The sequence below is a fragment of the Eublepharis macularius genome, chromosome 4, assembly GCF_028583425.1.
Source record: "Eublepharis macularius isolate TG4126 chromosome 4, MPM_Emac_v1.0, whole genome shotgun sequence".
NCBI lineage: Eukaryota > Metazoa > Chordata > Lepidosauria > Squamata > Eublepharidae > Eublepharis > Eublepharis macularius.
This window is the reverse complement of record NC_072793.1, coordinates 174,814,122-174,833,495: the sequence shown is the minus strand read 5'-3', so window position 1 is coordinate 174,833,495 and position 19,374 is coordinate 174,814,122. Positions and strand designations below refer to the sequence as shown.

Below are 19,374 nucleotides of genomic sequence, written 5' to 3'. Positions count from 1 at the left end.
TTTCTGGGTAACATCTTTAATGTGATGGAAATTTTTTAAAAAAGAAAGCGGAGGTCACTTATAATTCGCGGTTCTATAAAAGAATATGTGGTGGGGGTGTTCCCTAGCAAAAGAAAAAGGGTTCTTTAGTCCCGGAGTGACCCCCTGAGTGTCAGGCTAAACAGCCTTATAAATAATAATACCCAGGTTGGGAGGGAGCAAATATATTTGTTGCAATCATTGATGCTCCCACTGTACCTTGGCTAAAGATGACCGTGCCCTGTTGAAGGTTTGCTGATGGAACCACGGAAATTGATGCACGTGGAGCGGGTGTGAATGAAATTGTGAAAAACGGCTTGCAGCCGTCCCTGTCCCTATAGGCTGTGCCCTGTGTCCATGTGCAAGAGTGATTTCCCACTTTCAGTGAGGAAAAAACAACCTTCCCACCCCACATCGACTCCAGTCAAACCTGTCAGTGCACGACTCCTTAGCCAAGGGGAAACTGTCTCATTTGAGGCTGCCCATCATCACCTGAATGCTGTGTTAGTGGTACAACGGAGGCGTGTTCAAGCCAATACATTGACTCAGCACTGACCTCGCTTTTTGCAGCTGTGCTGAGGGGGAGAGAGAGGGGAACCCCAGAGAGCGCTGCTCCCGGTGATGCCCCACCTGTGGCTGAGGAGGGACAAGCGGAGGATGCCCCGGCCATCAAGGAGTCTTCTGCTGGTCCCCAGGGTAAGACACATGCTACACACGGTGCACACGGTGCAGTGTCTGGTGAGATTCCCTGTTAAGAGGGTGGAATGCTGGCAAGCAGAGTGAAATGGAAACCTTTGCTCCCGTCTGCTAAGCATTCAATGACCCCGTTTAATCCTGCCTGTGCCATGCCTTGTTCGAAGCAAGGAAAACGCTTGGTTGCAATAAAATGACAATCAAATCCTTTATTAAATCAAACAGAGCTCAGGAACTCCAAAATTTCCATTATACAACCATAACCATAATGACCCAAACTTCCCACCAACTTCATCCCCAACCATGAAAAATTAAGAGTTTTCAACCACGTATCAAATACTGTGCTTGTTCAGAAAGCAGCATTTCTATTCAGCTCACAATGTGGGTGAGTTGTTGTGTGAGAAAACATTAGTGGTGGCTGTGGCTGCCCCCACTCGAGAGAGCAATCTCTGTCAGAACTCCAAACTCAACCCCACTTCTCCCCACAGATGCGGGTGACGAGGCAGCCTTGAGCGCCTCAGAGACAGAACCCACCGCATCCACCAGTGGCCTCTCAAGCCGCCCGCCCTCTGATACGTCCCGTAACTTTGATTCCCTTCTGGCAGCTTTCCAGGGAACGGAGGGACGGATTATGGCAACCGGTAAGTGTGTCTTGACATTGTTGTCTGTGTGTGAGAAAGCCATGTGAACCCTCTCATATACTGTTTTTTAACTCAACAGTGAACTCCTTCCAGAGTAGACTGACAACTCTGGAAGGAAAGGTTACAAGGCACGAAAGACGCCTGGTGTCCCTGGAAAGAAGAGTGTGCCGAGCAGAGCAACAGAGCGCGGCTGTGGAATCTCGTGGGCAGGACCCATAATACAAAATGTACGTTGCTGTAAATAGTTTGGAGTTGTTTATCAAACGGTTAAATTATTTTTGTGTGTTCTTTATTCATTAATAAAGGTTTTGTTGTTAAATTTTGTAATAAACCATATTCTTGTTCATTCAGTGATCTGGTTTTTTAAAATGGTTTTATCAATTACTGTCAAACCTTGCATGATTCTCAGAACTTCAGCGATGCCACCTAATTAAGTATGTGGGGGTGTTCTACAACGTAAAGCGCTCCCTTGCCGTCCCCACACACGAGCGTTTAACTCATCCCTGCACTGTTTAAACATAGCAACAGATTTGACAAATTGGTTCTGGGTTTCTTGTTCAGATTAAAATCACTCGAGTTCTCTTCTTCATCTGGTGGGCATCTCTCATCGGGTCACGTGCCGGTGTGTCTCTGTTCTCTTGGATGGTTGCTTCTCACTGTCTTCTCAAAGCGTGTGTACCCCCCGGGAATTCCAAAATGTACTTCTGGAAATTGGATTCCCCACCCCCACCCCACAACATGTGAAGAAGAAATCGTTCTGGGAAACTCCATGGGGAGATGACAGAAGGGGAGAAGATTTGGGTCAGAGAATGGTGTGGCATGAGAGGAACGGGGTGGGAAGCAAGCCTCATCCACTCCACACCAAGCAGACAGGGACGCAACTGGATCGTTCCAGACTTTACTGAGCAGCAGGAAGGCAACAGTAACACGGTCTGAGGGGTGGAGTTGCCAAATCCCTCTTCCCAGCACAGCCCCTCTGCTATCCTGAGCTGCTCTGTGAAGCCTAGAGTGGTTGGGCGAGCTGTTCCTGTTGCAGCGTGTCAGTGAGTGGGGCGTTCATGCTGGAAGGAACCGGGCAGGAGCTGGGGAGATGGGGGCCCCAGCGCAGAGAGGCAGGATGCAGACTGGCCACAGCAGCCAGCCCCTACTCTGGCAGGACTGTTGTCCTCGTTGAGTCACCACCTGCATGGAGGCCAGTGACTAAGGCAGCGATGCCAACCAGAGACTGCTGCAGCCAGGGTAGTGGGGCTACGGCAGTGCCCGTGGTTTTCCCTACCACCACTGAGGGAGGCTCCATTTGCCAGGCTGTCCCTCTTGAAGACCATGCCTTACCCATTCTAATGACCCTTTTGCGTCCCTTTAGTGGAGTTGCACTTTGACTGGGCCTGCTCCGTCTTCCAGTGCTGCTACATAGCGACCCAATTCTGCAAGGCAAGGTTGCCGCGGTTGTTTGGCCAGTAGATCCACAGGGCACAGTATGGCCCAGTCTAGATTAGAAGAGCAGCCTGACTCATATCAATAGATCATAAAGGATGTCTTTGACCCACATTTCTAAGCCGGAATATTAGGGTCACTGCTTATCTCTGGGATCTGCCGGCAGCCACACATCCGAGCTACTGAGCTCTGCAGACAAAATCCCAGGAGCCGCCTGCGTAGCTGGCATAATGCTTCTCTGACTCCCAGCAGGAATAAACTTGGTCTCATGGCTAGAAAGAGAGTTCAGAGGCCCAAAACAGAATGATGCTGGAGCAGGCAGGGAACAAAGTAGTAACACAGTGGCATGGCCTTGTGTGGCTTAGAAGAGCTGTCTGACCCCTATCAGTAGATACTTTTCGTTGGCACAGAGGTGTGTCTGAGAATGGCAGCCATGTCTGCAGAAGATAGATCTGGGGATTTATTAGGCTTTCATTAATACATCAAGCAGACGTGGGACCGAGGCGGTCAGAAAAGGCCAGGTAAGTCTGTGGGGATAATTTACAAATATTAATAAACATCTTTCTGGCTGTGCTAGGCCTTTAAGAATTAAGTTTCCTCTCCTCTTCCTTAATAGGAAACTAAAAATTAGAGCCACATTACTTTTCTGAACAAAGACAGCCAATAAAAGTGACAGTTTTTCAAAGAAAAATCAAAACACAATTGCTTACAGTTTATTTGGACTTCAATTCCAAAACATAAGTTGGACGCTGATTTAAAAACCATTGGCTGATTAGGCCCATGAACTGGTGAAAGAGGTAACTACAAAGATTGTTTATAATTCCATTTCAGCATCCTAATAGATCATAAAGAAGCAATTTTAAACTCCTCTAGGAATATTGCCAGCATTCAGACATTATTTGCTTTTTTCCCCTCCTGTATTTTGACTATCTGCTTTAAATTGCTTTGTTATCTGCTTTGACTTGCCGTTTTTGGATTACAAAACGTATTATTACATCCTCTTTTTTTTACTGTTTGCCCTATAATATATCAAGATTACACATTTGTTGGATTGTCCCTATTTAGGCTAGAAAGGTTACACTAGAAACCTGGTTTTGTTTGCCTTCCGCAGCCAGGCGATGTTTTGATTGCGGTGCAGTGACCCCCCAACAACTGAAGCGCCCCCCCCCCGGAGGGCGCGCAGCAGCCCCCTGTTCCCCGCCTCCGAGGAGCGCACAGCCGGGCAATGCGGCGGGGGGCGGGGGGGGTGAGAGGCAACCACAAGGTTAAAGTGAGAGAGTCGCAACTCCTAGACGTGCGGCGAGGGGCGGGACTGGTGATGAGGTCACTTCCTGCCGTGCCCCTCGCTCGTGGGAATGTGCCATTCGTCTTTCCCACGGTAGCGTCTGCTCCAGCCGCTGCGCATTTGGTGAGTTACACTCGTGTTGGCGGGGGAGGAGAAGCGGGGGGGGGGGGAGTCAGGCCGGACAGCAGATCCTTAAGGGATCCTTGAAGATGGATTCTGCCTCCTTGTCTGCAGTCGAAGCGCAAGATCCGGGTCGAGAATCCCCTTGGAGGCACCTCCTTTCTGCAAAGCTGGGAGAATGCCGGTGGGGCAGGGGCAGAGGCCAATGGCTTATGAAAGACCTGCCCCCCCCCCCAGCTCCTTTGCAGACCTGGAGTTCTGGGCAGAAACTTTTTCCTGAAGGGCTAGTTTTCTCTGTGTGGGGAGATTTCAGTGATGCATCTCCACTCCGCTTTGCATCAGGCCGTCCATCCCATCCCCTCAGGGCACCTCATTCCCAGCCCCTCCTCCTAGTTGTGTGGGGCAGGCCGGAGGGTCTTGTCTTCCCTCAGAAGGGAGGAGGGAGCGGTGTGGCATCCAGCAGGTTCAGGGATTTGACCAGGAAGGGATTTGGTGAGGAGGAATCGTGCCCAGGAGAGGGGGACAGGTTGATAAGGAAGGTGGGACATTCCCCCATAAAGAATGGCTGGGTGTACTGTCTGTTCCTTTATGTAACTCTAGGTTGTTAATATTGCAGTCTTGGATTGCTTATGCTCTATTTCAGCAGTTTTTCTACTCTGTATTGAATTTTTGCTGATTTTATGTCAGCAAATTTTCATTTGTAAATCCTATTGTATTTTTTGCTGAAATGACCATGATATTGACAGTACTGATACCACATTATATAATCTGCCTTGAGTCTCAATGAGAAAGGGGAAGAATAAATGACATAAATAAAATAAATAACAATAAAATAATAGACTCTGGAGCCTTCCTTGTTCAAATCCAAGATAGTGGATTGTGCCCCAAAGAAAATCCAGAGAGTGCCTTGCTGAAGGGACTGGCATAGAAATTTGTGTGCAGAAAAAAGCGTTTCCCTCCATCTTTCTTTCTCACTCTCCCAGGCGGCAGCGGAAAGGCACCCTGGATAGTTTCTCCGCTTTCTCCTCCGTGGGGTGAAGGGAAAAGTCCAGCCATGCAGCCGGCTCAGGTAAGGGAGGGGTTCCCTGGGGAGACGTGCAGGGTAGGGAGGGATGCTTCCTCCTCTCTGGCAAGGCTCATGTCAAGGCTGCCTGCTTGGAAGGTGGGAACGTGGTCACATCCTGTGTAGGTTTCCATGTTCGGACAAAAAAACAAGACTGTGCCACAGATTTCCCATGGAAAGGGGTTTGCTCCTCTGCGTGGATATCTCTGGCATCTTCCCCACCAGGCTGATGGTTCCTGTGAATGAAGACAGCCCCTGTGGGCCTCAGATGTCCCCAAGGAAGACCTGGAGTGGGGAGGCAAAGGTCCCCATGAGGGTCTTCTCCCCTCTTCTTTGTTGCTGCTGTTCTGTGTGGTTTTACCATCCCTGGTTTTCCTTATTAATTATTTACTAGCAACAAAGCCCGTGGCAGCAAAAAATACAACGGGCTGTAGAAAGGGCAAGAGGGCCAGGCCGGCCATTGCCCCCTGCCCAGCGCCCCATCTGGATTGGGGGGAGGTCGGCAAGGCAGCAGGGCTAGGCATTGCCCCCTGCCCAGTGCCCTGATCTGGGGCAGGGGGAGGAGGGCAGGATGGCAGGGTTGGTTGGACAGTGCACCCTTCCCAACACCCCAGTATGAGGCAGGGAGGGCAGGGAGCATGCCTGTTTCCATGCCCCCATTGCAGCTTGGGGGGGCAATGAGTGAGGCTTGCCCACCACTGCACCCTCCCTTTGCTCCCGTGCGCCTCCCCCCGCCCCCCCCCCCGGTAGCTGCCTCAAGCCTTCGCCGGTAGGGTTGGGACATTCCTGGAGATCTGGGGAGTGGAGTTTGAAGAGTGGAGGGACCTCAGGTGGGGATAATGCTATTGAGCCTACCATTCAAGGCAGCCATTTTATCCAGGAGAACACCTCTGTCACCTGGAGAAGAGTTGTAATTCCAGGAGATCTCCAGCCACTACTTGAAAACTGGCAACTCTAGGCTTTGGGCAGGCAAGGCAGGCAAGCAAGGATTGCCCACCCACCCCAATCGTGGCTTTGGAGGGAAGGGCAGGTGAGTGAGGCTTGCCCGCTGCCTCTAGGGTTCCCAGCCTCCAAGTGGCGGCTGGTGATCTCCTGGAATGAGAACGGATCTCCAGATGACAGAGATCAGTTCCCCAGGAGAGAATGGCTCTTTCAAAGGGCGCACTCTGTGGAATCACACCCTACTGAGTTTCCTCCTCTCCCAAACCCTGCCCTCCCCAGTGTCAGTTCTCAAAATCTCCAGGAATCTCACAACCTGCGGCTGGCAGCCGCACACAGGGAGTAGTGGTTAGGCTGTTGAAAGGCTCTGCAGCCCTCCACCACCAGACTCCAGCCACCCGCGGGATATCCCAACCTCTGGCACCTGATGGATGGTTCTCTGGAGCTCCTGGATTTTCCCCTGCCCCCTGCTCCTCCCTGGCATTTTAAGGTAATTCTGCAGAGTGTGGCTGGCCTGGTCCCACCCCCTGCCTGGCAAGGCCAGGGCGCCAGTGCTACTCTGGCAGCTCTGTCCCCACAGACCCTGCCGCGTCTCTTGGCCTCCGTACAACAGGTGGGCCAGCGACAGGCCTTGGCGGTGCAGTAGGGGCTGGGGAGGGAAGCCCACATGACCTAGGCATTCCCAGCCCGGCTGCAGCTGGATTGGGGCAGGGAAGGGAGGCGCAGGCAGCCCGTTGTGCCCCCTCCCACATGGGAGCTGGGGACAGATTACAGGCAGGTGCCCTTAAAAATCCCGGCAGCGAATAGCAGGGAAGTGCGGCCACCCTTCCTGCAGCCCAGCGGGGGCTTGACGGGCAGGAGGGTGCATCGCCGCTGCCGATCTCAGTGGCGAATGTCCGGGAAGCTGCCCACCCTTAGAGGATTCCTATTTTATAAATTACCTCCTGCTTTTTTTGTTGATTGGGGACCCAAAGCTGCTTTTCACACCATTCTCCTCGCCTCCACTTAACCTTCCCAACAACAGCCTTGTGAGGTAGGTGAGGCTGAGAGGCTGTGAAGGGACCAATGTCCCCAGAGAAGCATTCATGACAGAGACAGGATTCGAACTCAGTCCTCCCAGGGCCTAGTACTTCACTCTAACCATTATGGCACACCGGCCTTTTGGATTTTCTTTCTCATGGACCATCTTTCCAGCAATATAAAGAAACTCTCTTCTTTGTCGTCTTCATCCTCTTTGTCTTCTTCCAGGGTCCGGTGTCCTTTGAAGAAGTGGCTGTGCATTTCTCCCAGGGGGAGTGGACCCTGCTGAGCCCAGCCCAGAGAGCTCTCTACAAGGAAGTCATGCTGGAGAATTTTGGGAATGTGGCCTCTCTGGGTGAGGACCCTTTTCTCCTGGGATGTCTCCTTCTGGCTGTGAGGAGTGACTGTAAGGAACTCCTTCATGAGGGAGGAGGTGGCCAGGCTGTCTGCCCCGGGCCCAATGGCTGCCACCCAGTATGAGCCTTTCTCTGGGGTGGGAGGGGCCGTGGGCTTTCCTTGTGCAGAATGAGCCCCTTCCCTGCAGTCCTGTGTCAGGACCACAAGAGAGGGCATCGGAAGAGGTGCCAAGTGAGCCTTGATGTGCAGCCAGCTGGGTGACCTTGTATCCGTCACAGCTCTCTTAGAGCTCTCTCCACCACACCCACCTCACTGGGGATAAAAATGACATACTTTGTACACCGCTCTGAGCGGGCGTTAAGTGGGCCTGAAGGGCAGTAGATATATCAAATGCTATTGTTTTTATAAATTGGGAGGGTCTACAGAAGGACTTCCCTCCAATCTGGGTCTTACTTGGGCTGAGATTCTGCTGTGGATTAAAACTTTCTGGCTTCTCTGCCACTGATTTAGTTCTCAGCTGGCATTTTCATCTCACCTTGGCAGGGAGGAGCCAAGAGCCGCCAGTGCCAGATACGGCCCCATGCCGCCCTGCCCCTATTAATTCTGGAGGAGCAGGCATCCTGGCTTACAATTGCTCGATTTATGAGCGCACAGAAAAGTCACGATTTTGTGTTTCTTTATTTTTTAATGATAAAAGGACCTCAGATTGCCAAACCTGACCTCATTTCCAGGCTCGAAGAAGAAGAGGAGCTCTTTCTCCTGATCTCTGACGAAGAAGGAGGATTGGCAGGTAGCTGTTTCGATCTGTTGTGGGACTGTGTGTTGCCAGCGCTTCCTTCCTGGAGCTGGTGGATTTCTGGAGCTTTGTTTCTTCTCACGGTCTGAGCCTCTTGGTTGGGTTGTGAATGCCGAAATGGCGCTTGTAGGTCTCGAACATATGAAAACAGGCAACTGCCCTCAGCAATCCCTTTCACTGGAGGGGGCAGGCCTTGATCCGGGGACGTTGGGCCTGCAGGGCAAAGCATCTTCTTTTCCTCAGAGACAGGACTGAAAGCAACCCCAGACAGGTCTCCTAGGAAGGCATTCTGGCTCCTCTCCCAAGTGCAGGGGGTAGGAAGAAAGGCCATTTGCCTTCTGGCAGAGGGGAGCTGGGGGGATAGGATCCTGCAGGGCCTTGTTTTGCTCTGGGAATGAGCACTTGTACTGCAGGAAGTGGTCTCAAGTTGCTAGACCTCAGGGAGGAGCTTTTCCCCAAGTCAATTCCCCTTTTTCTTTCTTAGATCTTCCTCCATAGACCTCTGTGAGGTTTACAGTTGGGTTTTGTGAAACAGACCCTCTTTTATAGCACAAGCATTCCCCGTTCACATCAGCTAACATGGAGGTAGGAGGGAATTCTTAAAACTGCCATTGTTAGAGAGATTGTTAGAGACCCTTTTCATGTATCAATAGATGGATTAAAACCTATTATTATAGGAGCGGAGCAGGTGGCAATACCCACCCCCCTTCAGCCATCTGGGATGAGGAGTGGAGCAGGTGATAATGCCCTCTCTCTGGCTTAATCTAGCTGTTATTAAGAGCGTAATAGGTGGTAATGCCCACCCCCGCCTTAACCCAGCTGGTATTAGGAGCAGAGCAGGTGGCAATGCCCACCCCCTCCTTCAGCCAGCTGGCATTAGGAGTGGAGCAAGTGGCAATGCCCCCCCACTTTAACCCAGCTGGTATTAGGAGCAGAGCAGGTGCCAATGCCCACCCCCCTTCACCCAGCTGGGATCAGGCTTGGAGGAGGCAGCAATGCCTGCCCCCCTTCACCCAGCCGTAATCAGGCACAGAGCAGATGGCAATGCCCTCCCCCTTCACCCAGCTGGGATCAGGAGTGGAGCAGGTGCCATTGCCCACCCAGCACCTTCACCTGGGTGGGATCAGGCACAGAGCAGGAGGCAATTCCCATCTTCCCTTCACCCAGCCGGGATATGAAGTGGAGCAGGTGGCAATGCCTGCCCCCTTCAGCCTACTGGAATAAGGCACTGAGCAGGCAGCAATGCCCACCCCACCTTCACCCTGTTGGAATCAGGCGCCAAGGAGGCAGCAATCTCTGCCCCCATTCAACCTGCCAGAATCAGGAGCAGAGAAGATGGCAATGCCCACTCCCCTTCACCCAGTTAGGATCAAGCTTGGAGCAGGCAGCAATGCCTGCCCCCCTTCACCCAGCCATAGTCAGGCACAGAGCAGAAGGCAATGCCCATTTTCCCTTCACCTGGCTGGGATCAGGAGCGGAGCAGGTGGCAAAGCCTGCCCCCCTTTACCTGACCTGTATCAGGCGTGCAGCAGGTAGCAAAGCCCACCACCCCTTCACATTGCTGAGATCAAGTGTGGAGCAGGTGGCAATGTCCACCCCCTTCCTTCACTGGCCGGGATCTGTGAAGGAGCAGGAGGGAATGCCTGCCTGCCCACTCCCCCTTTCTAGAGCCCGTTGTATTCCCCCCCCCCCCCAAATCGGGCTTTGTTTCTAGTTTTATATAAAAGCTCACCTTGCTGATTCGGATCTGCAAAGGAGACAACACCCATCTGACAGTATGCAAGATTAAGTGCTAACAGCTGCTTGCCTCAGAACCCTTTAAGCTCCCCCACCCACCCAATTTTCCAGCCATAAGGAGCAAAGGGGCTTTGGGGGGGGAGCCCTCTAGCAGCAGACCATTTTTTTGCTTGTGTGAGAAGATGCTACATGTTTTCAGGGCATCCCTAGTTGGATTTGTTTTTTTCAAATCACCTTGTTTTCAGCAGGAAAAGAGAGGATAGACAGCATTGGCATTCACAGTTTGCCAATTGTTTGGGAGTCTGTGTTCATCAGTTTTCATCATTACACTTTTTATTCCTGCATTGCTGAAGAAAGTTGTTCTTGAGGCTTTATTTTTTTTTAGTAGCTGATTGAAAGAGCTACCTGGTTTTCGGATATAACCCTGTCAGAACCAGAGATCCTCTGCTCCCGTTCCTAAGATGCTGACCACAGCCAATTAGGGCCCCTCGAAGCCTTCTGTCTGTTTATCTGAGTTTGTTCAGCCCCTGGGTTCGCCCTGGGTGAATGTGTGTGCAGACAGCAAGCACTCTTTACACAGGCCGGTAAACGTATAGTAAATCTGACTTACAGCTTCCGGGTTTGTTCTTCAGATTACAATCAGTCCAGTTACCTTCTTCATCTGGCTGGCATTTTTCTTCTGGTCATGTGCCCATGTATCTCTGTTCTTTTTGATGGTTGCTTGTTATTGCCAGTGTCTACCCCTGGAAGAGCCCTCTAAAGAATCGCTGCCAATAGGCCTTGGTTGAGGAAGTCCCTTTGTGAGAATAAGCTGGGGCAGAAACACCACTGGTTTCTCCGTTGCTTGTATGACTACGTCAGAGTTCGCTCTCTCTCCCTTGTCTTTGACACTCTCCCAGTGAAATGCTTGTCTTCCTACAGATTGGAGAGCAGGTTCTAGATCAAATCAATCGGGAATTCTCCCTAGAGGCTAAAATGGCTGCGCTGAGGCTGTTTTTTGGTCAAACATGAGAAGACAAGAGTTGCTGGAAAACACAATAATGGTAGGGAAAGTGGAAGGCAGTAGGAAAAGAGATGGATTAATGCAGTAAGAAAGCCACGGGCTTCAGTGTGCAAGACCTGATGAAGGCTGATAATCATAGGAGGTTTTGGAAGACTTAACACATGTGGTCTCCTTAAGATAGGAACAATGTGATGACACATTAAACTCACAGAAATTGGTCAATACCATCTCATCTATCACAGGACCGGACTCCCAAACAAGATTTTGGAAAGTGTGTCCAGACATGAAACCTTGATATTGCTGGCTTCCATACAGGGATGGGATTTTGTGGTTTCCCCATTGCTGATGTGGAACAATGACAATGGGGCTTCCACACGTGGCCATCTTTCTCCCCTCGGCCACCAGAGCTTTTTCAGTATAGGAAAATCGGCATGAGAATATTGTTAAATCAATGCACGGTTATAATGGTATATGTAGCATGTTTTCTGAATTCCCAGCTTTCATTTTTTTTAAAAAGTAAGTCTCAGGTCACAGCCCTTGTGAAGATACACTTTTTCTTTTATACCTCGGCAAGGAAAAGAGCTAGAGACATGCTTATTAAAAAATGAAAGCTGCGAATTCAGAGAACATGCTATACCTGTAGTTAACTGTAGTTATGCTATACCTGTAGTTGCAATGGTAGGTACATATCACGATATTCTAGTAATATTTTTTTAAAAGTCCCCCCTCTGACGGGGTGGGGAGGAAATGGTTGTGGTACAGTCAGGGAAAACAGCTGCTATGTGGACAGGGAAACAAATTTTTTCCACAAACAGTGCAACCAATGAGGTTTTACTACCATCATTCCCAAACATTTGGAGCACAGCAGATTTGAGAAAGAGTGGAGAATAGCAAGGGAAGCTCTGGGAGGTGCAATACTGTGGGGAAGAAGGAATAAAACCCAGTTCCCAAAAGTATTGGCAGAGAACCGTGATAGAAATGCCCATTTTTGCCTTCTCAACAGCACATCATTTGGTTCATCCCCAAGTTTCATGCTCCATTTTTTTCTGTGCTAGTGCCAAGTATGATAAAACTGACCCCACAGGTCTTTGCTGGGGTTTGTGCTCTGCTGCCACCTTCTTGCTAGACTTAGAACTGCAGACAGTCAATGGACAGCCAAACTCTCAGTAGAAGAATCAGCCAACGCAGGGGAGGTCTGGCCCTCAGCCACAAGGCCACCCCAATCAGCCACTATGTGGACATAGGTGCCAGTGGAAGGACACCAGTCAGCTCTGTATCCCCAACAGCCCAACCACTACCACTACTATCCTCTGTGACCGTCCACCTAGGGCAGCAAGGACACTCTAGAGAGCTGTGAGGGATTGTACTCTCTAACTCCCCCCCCCATTATTGTGAGGCAGAAGCAGGGGACAGACCCTCTTTGCCTTCCCTCATTTCTTGCCTCCCCACAACCCAGGTGGGGTCCCAGAGGACAGGAGTAGCCAAAACTGCTTAAACCAGCCTGAGTCCACGAAGAGGCATTTTCAGCAAAGCAGCTTGTCGATTGCGAGGACAAAGCAGGAGGCCCTTCTGTGGTGGCAGGAAGCAGAGGAATCCGACTTCGGGAACATCATTTTTTCTCTTAAACAATATGCTGTGCAATTGCTTCACAAAAAAGAACATAGAGTTGAACAACACAACATGACCACATCTGAGCACACAGAAAATGAAAACATTAAGAATGCATCCATTTCTTCCTATATGGAAAACTTAATCTGTGTCCTGTTATCGAGAGAGACAGAAAGACCTGAACAGTGTTTATTTTTTTCATGTCAGATTGCCTTCTGCATCTGGCTGGCCACCTCTCTTCAGACCCTCTATTGTGTGTGTTAAACTGTAACTTACTGGATGTCTCTTGAAGGGTGGCTTGTTCTCCCCAAAAACAAGGGTGGGGGAAGGGCAGTCTCTATTTTATATTCCCTGTTTTTTGTCCTCTTGGGCTACAGTCATTTTCCATAGAAATGGCTTCTCTGCCAGCTTAGTCAGCTTGGAATTTAAAAGGAATGGAGAAAGCAGGGGGAGGGGGGTACTGAGCACAGATGAAGTGACTTTAACCCCTGAACATCCCGGGTGCAAAGACAGCCATCCCAAAGCAAAGGAGAAAACTCTGACACTATTAGGTTGTAGAAGTGTCCAATCATCACACCAGCTTTCTTTTTATTTCTGCAGGAGGCATGTGGTTGTCAGTGAACGAAACATCTGCGCATCCAGTGATGAATAAAGGGGATACATATTCAGATGTGAAAGGGAAGGTTGAATATTGTGATAAGCTGAGGACAGAGGAGAAAAGACATCCCTCTAAAGGAAGGAGTAATTCTGGTCTTTTAGAAAGTGAAAACACTCATGAAATTCCACTCCTTAAAGAAAAGCACATAGTATGCAATAGAAAGAAGGGCACAGCAAGTGGGGAAATTATTTCTGAAAATACAGGTGTTAATATAGATTTGAAAACCCAGAACAGAAAGAAAAAATTTAAATGCCTGGAATGTGGGAAAAGCTTCATGAATACTGGAAACCTTAATTCCCATCAAAGAATTCACACAGGCGAGAAACCTTATAAATGCCTAAAGTGTGGGGATAGCTTTGCTCAGAGAGGAAACCTTATTTCCCACCAAAGAATTCACACAGGTGAGAAGCCATATAAATGTTTGGAGTGTGGGAAAAGCTTCAAGACTAGTGGAAACCTTAGTCAACATCAAAGAATTCACACAGGTGAGAAATATAAATGTCTAGAATGTGGGAAACTTTTTAGTCAGAGAGTAAAACTTACTTCCCACCAAAGAATTCACACAGGGGAGAACCCCTATAAATGCCTGGAGTGTGGAAAAGCCTTTCGTGATAGTGGAAAGCTTAATCAGCATCAAAGAATTCACACAGGAGAGAAACCATATAAATGCCTGGAATGTGGAAAACGCTTCATTGATAGAAAAAGCCTTAATCTCCATCGAAGAATTCACACAGGTGAGAAACCATATAAATGCCTGGACTGCGGAAGAAATTATAGATGTAGTGGAGAACTTAATTCCCATCGAAGAATTCACACAGGTGAGAAACCATATGAATGTCTGGAGTGTGGGAAACGCTTCACAACCAGTAGAAACCTTACTTCCCACCTAAGAATTCACACAGGTGAGAAACCATATGAATGTTTGGAGTGTGGAAAAAGCTTCACAACCAATGGAAACCTTAATTCCCATCGAAGAATTCACACAGAGGAGAAATCTCATAAATGTTTACAGTGTGGGAAAAGCTTCATTGACAGAGGAAGCCTTACTTCTCACCAAAGAATTCACACAGGTGAGAAACCATATGAATGTCTGCAGTGTGGGAAAAGCTTCACAACGATTGGAAACCTTACTTCTCATCAAAGAATTCACACAGGGGAGAAACCTTATAAATGTCTAGAGTGTGGGGAAAGCTTCAGTCACAGAGGAAGCCTTACTTACCATCAAAAAATTCATGCAGGCGAGAATCCATATGAATGTCTGGAGTGTGGGAAATGCTTCACAGCCAATGGAGACCTTAATTCCCATCGAAGAATTCACACAGGGGAGAAACCTTATAAATGTCTAGAGTGTGGGGAAAGCTTCAGTCACAGAGGAAGCCTTACTTACCACCAAAGAATTCACACAGGTGAGAAGCCATACAAATGTCTGGAGTGTGGGAAAAGCTTTAGGATTAGTGGACACCTTGTGTGCCATCAAAGAATTCACACAGGGGAGAAACCTTATAAATGCCAAGAATGTGGGAAAAGCTTCAGTCAGATAGGAAGCCTTACTTCCCACCAAAGAATTCATACAGGTGAGAAACCATATAAATGTCTGTAGTGTGGGAAAACTTCAGGGTCATTGGGCTCCTTAACTGCCATCAAAGAATTCACACGGGGAGAGACCTTATAAATGCCTAGCGTGTGGGAAAAGTTTCAATCAGAGGGGAAACCTTAATCACCATCCAAGAATTTGTTACCCCAATGGGTCTCTTTGCATTCCCCCAGTGGGGGGATTAGCAGCAAGTGGAGATAGATGGTGGGAGGGAACAGGCCCGATCTCCATCTTTATCTACCAGGTCCAACCCTCAGAAGAAATAACTAGAACGGTGGTTTTTCAAAACAGTAATGAACTTTATTGATAGAGAAATAAAGCATACAAGAAAGCACAAAAGCATCCCTCTATCTACACACACTCACACAGATGTCTAGGAAGGCAGTGGGATAATTGGAGAGAGGAGGGATAGGGGAATAGTTGCCATATAGACGAATGGTGTTGTCTGGTGCGGAAAGCAGCTTTGAACAGCCAGCGTTCTTGTAGAGATGCTCAGATTTGCTCTGAAGGTGACAGCCTTGTGTGTCCCAGAAAGCTGCACACGTTGACTGCGATCAGGTTGGTCCATTGATACTGTAAAATGGACCATAAGGCAGGAAGGCACAACTTGCCCCCAATAACAAAAGTTTTAAAGTTGGCTCTGGGAGAAAACAAAGCAAGGGATGTTTCTCTCCAGGAGGTGATAAAGAAACGGCATTTGTCTCTTAGAGGTGGCAGAGGAATAGCGACATAGCATTACGTCTCTGATGTGGATCAAGGGAACGGATGAATGTTGATTCCTATTGTAAAAATAAACAAATTGGGTCTGATTGATGACCCAGGAAAATTGGATAGGAAGGGTGATTTAACCTTTGATTAGAGAAGAGATGAAGTTGGATGAGAAAGGTGTTATCCGGGAAGTTGTAAAGCACCTTTATTGTCAGGATTCCTGCTTATGTCCGGAGCATGTGGGGGCTGAAGTTGGCCAGCTAAGAGCCTTATATTCCATTAACCCTTTAGTAGCATGCCATCTCTTGCCTGGGAGGATGCAACAGTTTTCTTTCTCCTCTGAGCATCTTCATTGGTGGTTGCAGCAGATGAGGGTAAGGGGGGGGTCTTATGCGTGCATCCCTCATATCAAGGTATATGCGGACCACTTACATATTCACACAGGCAAGAAACCATATAAATATCTAGAGTGTGGCAAAAGGTTCAGTCAGAGCGGACAATTTAATTTCCACCGAAGAATTCACACGGGCTAAACATAAATGCCTGGAGTGTGGAAAAGCCTTCAGTGAGAGTGAAAGTCTTACTAAGCATCAAAAGATTCACACAGTGGATGGGGGGCTGGGTCTTGTGATCATGGCAGATGCCTCAGTTCTTCACTCTGAGCCCCGTTTTCTACCTACAACCTAATTAAAGCATTTTAAAGGGGAGCGCCTCGGGGGGAAAAAAGATGAGCAACATCAGGGGAGGCAAGGGGAAGTCCTCCTAACCCCACTGTGAAAGCATTCCTGGTGTCTACAGAAACAAATAGAAACTCAGCAAGAAAAAAGATGCCACAAAAAATGGCCCCCGCTAAAAGCTCTGAGGAACTGGAACTAACGCAAGCCTTAGAAAGTGAGGAGGTATGTGAAATAAATAAAGAAGCACGGGTTGAAAATAAACTAATTGACTTTGATAATAAACTATGTTTTAATAACATCAAGCTAAGAGGCTTTGACGAAAACGATGAAGGCACCACAGAACTTATTGCAGGCTGACTACCCCAAGAAACAAAAGTGTAAGAGGGAATTGCCCCATCATAACAAATGCATATAAATTGGGCTAGGCGAGGCATTCGAAAATAAAAAAGCAAAGAGATACAGTTGTGAAACTCATGGATAGCAGAATTAAAGGGAAAATTATGAAAGTAGCAAGAGCCACAGCTTTCTTTTCAAAATAAAAACATCTACGTTTATCAGGACTTATCCCCCGAGACCCTCACCAAGAGAAAAGAACTAAAAGCAATAGCAACCAAATTGTTGGAAGCCAACATCAGATACCACTGGGTAGCTTCTACAAGACTTGTCATGTTTCACCAGGACAAGACCTTTCAGTAGCAACTTGGCCTGAACAGGACTTTGAGATCCCTGACTTGTTGGCAGATAGTCAGAGGCCTGATGGCATTGCTCAATTGCCAATTGGAGAAAATTTGTCTGTTCAGCAACGTGACCAGCTTCTTATGTTGCTAAAGAACTATAGCCAAATAAGCTATAGTTTAAAAATAAGCCTGGCAGAACCCATTTGACTGAGCATGATTTGGACACTGGAAATGTAGAGCTTGTGAGAAGTCCTACTTATCCTATTTGTGGACCCTTAAGGCAAGTTGTCCAAAATGGAATTTAGCAAATGCTTGAAATGGGAATCGTTGAGTCCTGTTCATCTCAATGGTCCTCTAACCTTATGATTGTACCAAAGAAAAGGCTGAATGAAACCGATCCCTTGCAGTATCATTTGTGTGTGGATTACAGGAAGTTGAATAAATTGCACAGGGTGGATCAGTATCCATCTCCTAACATTGAAGAGACTTTGGAAAGACTGGCTCATGCAAAGTACATTTCTACTCTGGATCTTACAAGTGGCTACTGGCAAATGCCTGGACAGAAAGTACTTTATATATATAAAGTTTTTTTTTAAAATAGAGAATAAGGAATAAAAAGTAAAAGAGGGGGGATAGAAAGAGAAGAAAAAAAAAGAAATTGCATATCTATTACATCGCACCATTCACTCTAATACATGTCTTAATATTCTGCTAATCAGCTCTCTATTTGCAATTTTTTCCATTTATCTTCTATAATGTCCATAAAGGACCACATCTTAGTTGAAAATTAAATTTCTCCAAACTTATCTTGTATCCATTTGTAAAAAGGCTCCCAAATGTCATTATAGGTTGTAATGTCCAATTCTTTCAATAAACTCGACAATTTGTCCATTTCAGCCGTCTCAAGTATTTTTTTGACCAGGTTTTCTTGTGTTGGGATAGTTGTCATTTTCCATAGTCTCGCATATGCAATCCTAGCTGTTGTAATTATATTCAACATCAGATGCTTTTGCTCTTTATTGACCGGGACCGATATGTGGTTTAATAAAAAAAAGTTCTGGTTTCAAACGTAGTGGAGTCATAAGTATCTGTTGTAGCATTGTATGTACCATCTTCCAGAACTCCACTGCTTTTTTGCATGTCCACCACATATGATAATAAGATCTCGGTATCTTCTCACACTTCCAGCAATTATTTGACATATTTACGCGGGATTTAGTTAACCTAATTGGGGTTAGGTGCCACCTATAAAACATTTTATAAACATTTTCCTTCAATGAGGCCGATTTTGTCATCTTTAAATTACTTTTCCATATTTGTGACCATTGCTCTAAGTCTATTGTATGTCCCACATTCTCGGCCCATTTTATCATAGTACCTTTGACGTCCTCCCCTTGTAATTTTGCCTCTATAAGTATAGCATATATTTTCTTTATCATTTTAACATTGGTACCACATAGTATCACATCAATATTTTCATCCTTTTTGTAAAAACCCACTGTTTTGTCTTTTTTATATCTAGATTCCAGTTGTGCCTGGCCCCACCATCCCAACTCAATGTCTAGCTCTGCCATTTCTTTTGGATTTTTTAATAGCCTAGCTGGTTTCAGTAAGGTCTTACAGATAGGAGTTTATTCCTCTTTTTCAACGGGCAGTGCAATCCTAAGGAGGGCGGGGAAAGTGAATGGGAACCAAACTAAGCCTTGCGATAGTGGATCTGGCCTCTACGTCGGCGTAAATGGTCTTCCGTCAGCGGTGCTACGAGGCGCCCAGCCGCCACCGGGCCTCCGCCGGCGCAAGGAAGAGGCGGCCGGGCGCAGGCAGAGAAGCAGCGTAGAGCCCCGCGTTGGTGCAGGAGTGGGCGGGGAGGAGGGCGGGGCCGGAGTTAGTTCGCTCCCTAAGCCCCTCCAGAAGCGGGAACGCCCACAGCGGCACAAAATAGCTGTGCCACAGAAGAAGGCATAGCCCATAGGCACCCATGGAACGGTGAAAACTCGGACCCCTCTCCAAGCGCCCAGCCCCGCTCCCGTGGTCCAAAGGAGCATAGGATGAGAACTATCCCGGGGGCCAATCAGCGTGTGCGCCCGGCATGGACGAGCCCTCCTCCCCGCACCCAATCACCCATGAAGGCGCCCTATAAAACATCCGGCCAGCGCCGCCCACACCCCTCAGGTAAGTGAGCACATAGCAGGAATCTCTGCCCATTTGCTGTGTGCTGTGGCCACTTTGAGGCGGGGGAGAGGGTCGCACAGTGGCAGGCAGTGGGCACACTTTGGGGACTTTGCAAGAAAAGAGGGAGAACTGCACTCACTGAAGGGAAGAAGGGCAAAGTCTGGAATATCTGGC

At 48.1% G+C, this 19,374-nt stretch overlaps 1 protein-coding gene across 1 annotated transcript; it reads left to right on the top strand.

Annotated features, from left to right (window-relative positions):
* The first annotated feature begins 4,133 nt into the window (after window positions 1-4,133).
* On the top strand, window positions 4,134-17,924 carry LOC129327198 (zinc finger protein 470-like). The gene is made up of 5 exons (XM_054975683.1): window positions 4,134-4,194; window positions 5,175-5,260; window positions 7,442-7,568; window positions 8,268-8,360; window positions 13,315-17,924. The coding sequence occupies exons 2-5, from the start codon at window positions 5,246-5,248 to the stop codon at window positions 14,970-14,972; spliced, it is 1,893 nt and encodes a 630-aa protein (XP_054831658.1). The 5' UTR covers window positions 4,134-4,194; window positions 5,175-5,245; the 3' UTR covers window positions 14,973-17,924.
* The last annotated feature ends 1,450 nt before the right edge of the window (window positions 17,925-19,374 follow it).